Consider the following 7,217-nt stretch of genomic DNA (forward strand, 5'->3'; position numbering starts at 1 on the left):
ATCACCACTTGCCAGGTGCCAAGCACTGTGCTGAGCACCGGGGTGGTAATAATAATTAAGTGCTTACTGTGTGCCAGGCACCGTACTAAGCGTTGGGGTGGATATGAGCAAACCGGATTAGACCCAGTCCCTGTCCCGCATGGGGCTCACGGTCTCAATCCCCCTTTTACAGATGAGGTAACCGAAGACCAGAAAAGTGAAGCGACTCACCCGAGGTCACACAGCAGACAAGCGGCGGAGCCGGGATCAGAACCCGGGTCTCTCTGACTTCCAGGCCTGGGCTCTCCTCCGTTAAGTCACGTCGCTTCTCCTAGCTACAAGACAGCTACAAGGTAGCTTCCAGGTCATAAGATGGGACACGGCCCCTGATCCACGGTGTGGGCGCATGGTCTGAGAGGGAGGGGCAGGCTGGTACGGACAGGAAACGGTGGGGAGAAATAAACGACCGCTTTTCAAGATGAAGTGGAAATTTTTCACTTTAAAAGTAGGGATAAGTTCTGGGCCCAGTTTGGGTGAGCTGATCTGTCGGTGGTGTTTACCAACCACTCATTCATTCATTCAGTAGTATTTATTGAGCATTCGAGCATCTGTAATAATAATAATAATGTTGGTATTTGTTAAGCGCTTACTATGTGCCGAGCACTGTTCTAAGCGCTGGGGTAGACACAGGGGAATCAGGTCGTCCCACGTGGGGCTCACAGTCTTAATCCCCATTTTACAGATGAGGTCACTGAGGCACCGAGAAGTGAAGTGACTTGCCCAAAGTCACCAAGCTGACAAGTGGCCGAGCTGGGATTCGAACCCATGACCTCTGTACTGAGTGCCTACTAGGGGCAGAGCACAGGACTGAGCACTTGGGGAAGTACGATAGAAAAGGACTCAGGCCCTGTTCTCAGAGAGTTTACACTGTCGGCGCCAGAATGCTACCCTCTCCCTTTCCCTGCTCCCAGTGTTCTGTCAGCTGTTCCAGGGAGTTCTGCACCACCCACCTTTTCCTGAAATTTAAACAGTTGCCACGTGGTTTTCCGGCCCCGTGGGCCCATGGGGAAGGGTCTTTCCTTGGCGATGGTACGGGGGAGGTGTTCTGGCTACAGACCCTGTCCCATGGTTCCTGGAGCTTCTTTAGGCTTCTGGATTCTCCTCCCCTTTCCCTTTCAAAGGGATTCCCTGCTCCTTCCACCACCCCCTCCTCCCCAGTAGCCCCTTTAATAACGTTGGTATTTGTTAAGCGCTTACTATGTGCAGAGCACTGTTCTAAGCGCTGGGGTAGACACAGGGGAATAATACTAATAATGTTGGTATTTGTTAAGCGCTTACTATGTGCTGAGCACTGTTCTAAGCGCTGGGGTAGACACAGGGGAATGAGGTTGTCCCACGTGGGGCTCACAATCTTAATCCCCATTTTACAGATGAGGTAACTGAGGCACCGAGAAGTTAAGTGACTTGCCCAAAGTCACACAGCTGACAAGTGGCCGAGCAGGGATTCGAACCCATGACCTCTGGCTCCAAAGCCCGTGCTCTTTCCACTGAGCCACGCTGCTTCTCCCTTTCCTTCCAGAGTCTGGATTAGTCTAGGTCCTTAGCATCCCTTGACTTTACCTGCAGCCCTTCCAACTCTCTTAGCTTCAGTGCAAGCAGCCGCCCGGGGCTAGGGTGGTTCGGGGGGGGGGGCATGTGCTCTCCTACTACAGCCCAGCCCGCAGATTTTGCTCCTCTAATACCAACCCACTCCCTGTACCTCGGTCAGTCATCTAGCAGCCGAACCCCTCGTCCGTGTCCTGCCAACGGCCTGGACTTGCCATCCCTCTTCATACCGACAGATGATCACTCTCTCCACCTTGAAAGCCTTATTGAAGGCACATCTCCAAGAGGCCTTCCCCGATTAATTCCTCATTTCCTCTTCTCCCACTCCCTTCTGGTGTCACCCTTGTACTTGGATTTCCTCCTACCCGGGAGGTGATCAGTAAGTACCGCTGATGGGCGTTTGAGGGTAACGTCTTAGTAACTCAGAGAACGAGCTTCTCGACGCAGCCGGATCTGTTAGCAGGTGGACCCAAGCTTCTTCAAGAGGTTGTCCTTTTTGGCATTAAACTAACTCACTGAGAAATTCACTCAGGAGTAGTTATCGAGGGCACTGTGCTGAATGACTCCGTCCCGGCTGCCCCTTCTGAGTTAGTCCCCAGCCGGCCCGACCCTCGAGGGGTTCAGCGATGGTGGCCGCTGCAGAATGAGGGCGGCGGGCGGTGTAGGAGCCCCCGGCCCTGACGTCTCCTGTCTTGGTTTAGAGATCAGCAGCCTACAGAAGGACATCTTGGTCTTACCGCTGGATTTGACCGACAGGAGCACCCACGAAGCCGCGACCAGACGCGTTCTCCAGGAATTCGGGAAGGTGGGTGTCCCCCGGTCGGAGCCGCCTCCGTGGCGGGAGCGCGGGCTGGGTTCCGGAGGAGCCTGCACGTTTCTTCCTCTTTGTCCTTTCCTCGCATCTCCTGAAACCTCTCTGAAGTGTTCATCCTTTCCCACATCTCCTGAAACCGCACTGTAGCATTCTTCCTTTCCCACCACCGCTCTTCTCCTCCTTCCTCTGTGATCAACTCTCCTGCTTCATCCTCTCACCCTTCACCTGTCTCGCAAGTTATCGGGATAGCTATGTCTGGGTCCCCAGAGATCTCCCGCCCCAGCCCCACAGAAGCAGCACGGCCTAGCGGACAGAGCGCGGGCCTGGGATTCAGAGGATCTGGGTTCTAATTCCGGCTCTGCCACTTGCCTGACGTGTGTGATGAAGAAGCCAGCCCTGAAATCCCGAATTACGCTGTCCCTTATAACTCGCTCTTTCTGGACTGTCTTCGACCCAGATCGACATTTTGATCAACAATGGTGGAAGGAGCCAGTGTTCCTTGTTTGTGAAGACGAAGCCCCACCTTCCCTCTCTTTTGAGTCAGGCTCTCCCAGTCCATTTTCCCCTACAGAGACTTAAACCAGGGGCCGGTAATCTCTCGGTAAATAAAAACCGTTTAGTGCAGAGAGCCGATCTTTCAAATCTGAACATGGTTTCCTTCGCTGCAGAGGCATCGTTACGACACCATAATGATTAAGAGTTAGGGTTGTACGTCCACGTTGGGGTTTCCTATCGGGGCTCCTGCTGTTTGTGCCGCTTGGCTGGTTCTTTTGAAGTTTGGTTCTTAGCGGACGGTAGGAGTTTCTTCTGCCATTTTCTTGCAGCAGCAGTATCGTCGACTCCTGTAGCGGATGGGTGTGACTCCGAGCCGGCCCGGGTGGGGGTCCCTGGGGCCGCCGGGAGCACGGCGGGGGAGAGCCGGTGGCCCCGGCTCCCGCTGCTTCGGCTGGCAGGATCAGGATCCGGCTGCCCGGCCGAGGATCTGGGGTTCTCCGCTTCATCCTCCACGTGCTACAGGGTGGCTTGGAGCACCTCGGCCTGACCTTCCCCCGCCATCTCCCCCTCAACCACGCACCATCCCGTCAGTCGTATTTATTGAGCACTTATTACGTTCAGAGCATTGGACTAAGCGCTTGGGAGAGTACAAGATAACAGAAACATTCCCTGCCCACTACGGGCTTATAGTCTAGAGGGGGAGAGACATTAATATAAATCAATAAATTACAGATCGGGACATAAGTCCTGCGGGGCTGGGACGCAGAAGGAGGTGGAAGAGAAGGAAAAGAGGGTTTAGTCAGGGAAGGCTTCTTGAAGGAGATGCTTTCAGAAAGGCTTTGACCTGGGGGAGAGTAATTATCTGTCAGGTTTGAGGAGGGAGGGTGTTTCAGGCCAGAGGCAGGATATGGGTGAGAGGTCAGCCGTGAGATGGACAAGATCAAGGTATAGCGACAAGGTTGGCATTCGAAGAGCCAAGTGTGCGGACGGGATCGTAATAGGAGAGTAGCGAGGTGAGGTAGGAAGGGATTGCCGTTCGCCTGCCTGGCAGCAAGAATTTTTTAACTTTAACCCCTCATTAATTTTTTCATTTATTTTTGGTACTAACTGGCAGCTCACCGGGTTCCAAGCCCCATTTGGTTCCAAGAAGGGCCAGCCGGGCCAACTGCACTCCCTACGCTGCGTGGCCCGGTGGAAGGACCGTGGGCCTGGGAGTTGGGGGATCTGGGTTCTAATCCTGGCTCTGCCACCTGCCTTGAGACCTTTGCAGGTCACTTAACTTTCCTGTGCCTCACTTGTAAATTGGGGATTCTATTCCTGCTCTATGTGCTTGGCACTTAGTAAGCGCTTAACACAGTATGCTATATGAGGAGAAGTGCGGTCTAGTGGAGAGAGCAGGGGCCTGGGAGTCAGAAGACCTGGGTTCTAATTCCGGCTCTGCTGCTTAGCTGGTGGGTGTCCTTGGGCGAGTAACTCCCTTCTCAGTTTCCTTGTCTGTAAAATGGGGATTCAGTACCTGTTCTTCCTCCTACTTAGACTGTGAGCCCCGAGAAGAACAGGGATTACGTCTAGCCCGCTTATCCTGTATCTACACGAGCACTTTGAACAGTGTTTTGAGACAGAGCACCCGCTTCAAACCATAATAATTACAATAGGGGAAGTACGTATCTTGTTCCCATTTTACAGAGGAGGAAATAAGGCCTCAAACGATTAAGTGACTGCCCCGAAGTCACAGCAAGCCAAGGGCAGAACTGGAGTTAGAACCCAGGTCTCCGGGCTCCCAGGTCCACACTCTGTCTGCTAGGTCACGTGGCTTCCAGAACTGTAACCAAATTGTCACTTTTAATTAGCATCATTTAATTTTCTTTTCTTCCTGCTAGGGATTTGTCCACAGTGTCGGAGCTGAACTTTCGGAGTACCCGGGAATTACAGTCTCCACTGTACGCCCAGGACCGGTGCAGTCCGATATTGTAAAACACGTCTTCAGTGAGGAGCTCTCAAAGGTAAGGATTTTACAGTCAAAAAACAAGGGTAGATTTTTAAAGGCTTGCCGAGAGAGGGATGAATCAGGGAGATCTTCAAACCCTTGACGTTCTCCAACCTAAGATGTAAGAATGAAGATTTTTAAACTCCACCCATGTGGGCTTGCAGTGTTATCGAAATCGGCAAAATGACCTCAGGTAGCTATGGTGGTAGGTATCAAGTGTTCCAGATGCTCAGATATTTAGCTGGGCCAAAGAAACTGGGGACCCAACAGAGGCAGGAAAAACACTTTTCCTAACGTTCTGTAACCAGCCTGTAGTAGAACCCCTGACGTGTTGGTTTTGGCTGAGTATAAAGTTTCCCAGAGCTCTTGTAGAAAGGACTTGGAAATGTGTATCAGATGTTAAATGTTCTGCTCAACAAGAAGCCATGTGGCCTAGTGGAAAGAACACGGGCCTGGGAGTCAGAGGATCTGGGTTCTAATCCCGGGTCTGCCACTTGTCTGTTGTGTGACCTTGGGCAAACCACTTAACTTCTCTGTGCCTTAGTTACCTCATCGGCAAAATGGGGATTACAACTTTGAGCCCTTTGTGGGACAGGGGCTGTGTCCAACCTGCTTATCGCGTATCTACCCCTGCGCTTAGGCTAGTGCCTGGCACATAGTAAGCGCTTAACAAATACCTTTTAAAAAAGCAAAGTCAACACATTGGGTAGACCCATTTCGAGCAGATTTCTACTGCAGGACCAATTTCATATCTTCCTTTGTGCTGAATCGTAGCAAAGTAAAATTGGCCCCACTGAAGTTTGGGGTGTTTGAGCCCATTCCTGAGGCCAGATTAATAAACCCTCCGATCTGCCACAGTCCTGGTATTGAGCAAGGGGAGACTGGGTAGGTAAATGACCACGTTCTAGATAACAAGTGAATCCCTGAATCCTCTCAGCCACTCATTAACCTGGTGGCCCAGGGCTTAAAGATGCCCACCGCCCGCTGCGTCCGGTTGATTCTGGTCAGCATTGCCAACCACCTGAAGTCTGGATTTCCCAACACCCTTTCCTGGCCATCCGCTACTCCTGGCGGTACACGCCCACTTGGGGCTGGTGGCCGCTGAACTGGCTCGGCAACCGGAGAATTCAGAACTTCCAGAATGGAGAGGTAAGGCTGCGGTAACGTCATCTTATCGCGGCGTCGGCTCGTCGGTCTGCTTTCAGGACGACCCCTCCCTGCTAAGCTGTGGTTGGAACTGGGGCCGTTGTGGAATCCCGACTCTAGTTCTGTGACCTGGGGTGGAGAAAGGACCGGCCCTTCTACGGAAGAAGCATTTGGAATGCTCACTGGGGAACTGGAGAAGCAGTGTGGCCTAAGGGGTAGAGCACGGGCCTGGGAGTCAGAAGGATCTGGGTTCTAACCCTGGCTCTGCCGTTTGTCTGTTGGGCAAGCCACTTCACTTCCCTGGGCTTCTGTTACCTCACCTGTAAAAAGGGGATTAAGTTTGTGAGCCCCACGTGGAACTTGGACTTGTCCTACCTGATTAGCTTGTATCTACCCCAGTGCTTATTGCAGTGTCTGTTGTAAGGTGCTTAACAAAAATCAGGCCGGTTAGCTGACTGTCAGCGCTTACCCCAAAGGGCAGCATGGCTTAGTGGATAAAGCAGGGGTCTGGGAGTCAGAAGGTCATGGGTTCCAATCCCAGCTCTGCCACCTGTCTGCTGGGTGACCTTGGGCAAGTCACTTTACTTCTCCGTGCCTCCGTTACCTCACCTGTAAAATGGGGATCGAGCCTGTGAGCCCCACATGGGACAGGGACTGCGTCCAACTCGATTTGCTTGTATCTACCCCAGGGTTTAGTACAGTGCCTGGCACATAGTACGTGCTTAACAAGTACCATCATCATCACTGTTAATATTGAGTTGGCGTGGCTGCCCTACTATAGGGACTATTCACTGGGGGCACCTTGGTACTTTGACCACGCCATGTATTCCACTCCAGGGGGCCAGATTTGCCTGTCTGCCTCAATTTCCCTGAACACTTCTGTGCATAAGTTACACCAAACCAACTCGGACTTGGATGGATAAAAAGGATTTAGTTTAAATACTCGCCAAGACCCTTTCTGGTGTGTTTTAACTGAGCAGATTCTGCATCTGAATCAGAATAGCCGGACAGGAAGGGAGAAGAGCTTCCAGCTCTGCTTCGAATCGTCCTCAGTGGAGGAAGATCCTCTAGAATTACCCCACTGCCAGCACTCATCTAGTGAGGCGGGTCTGAAAGCCGGGTTAACGACTCTAACTCGAGACTACAGGCTGGGCTTTGGAGCGGTCACTTTTTACTTTAACTCAGCTCTCG

At 52.3% G+C, this 7,217-nt stretch overlaps 1 protein-coding gene across 1 annotated transcript; it reads left to right on the forward strand.

Moving 5' to 3' along the window:
- The first annotated feature begins 2,227 nt into the window (after positions 1–2,227).
- On the forward strand, positions 2,228–6,068 carry DHRS7 (dehydrogenase/reductase 7). The gene is given in 4 exon segments (XM_029079272.1): positions 2,228–2,389; positions 4,774–4,896; positions 5,818–5,896; positions 5,899–6,068. Coding segments are annotated over 4 exon segments (510 nt in total). The 3' UTR covers positions 6,045–6,068.
- Positions 6,069–7,217: the final 1,149 nt, after the last annotated feature.

Source organism: Ornithorhynchus anatinus, chromosome 14 (assembly GCF_004115215.2).
Source record: "Ornithorhynchus anatinus isolate Pmale09 chromosome 14, mOrnAna1.pri.v4, whole genome shotgun sequence".
NCBI classification, from domain to species: Eukaryota; Metazoa; Chordata; class Mammalia; order Monotremata; family Ornithorhynchidae; genus Ornithorhynchus; species Ornithorhynchus anatinus.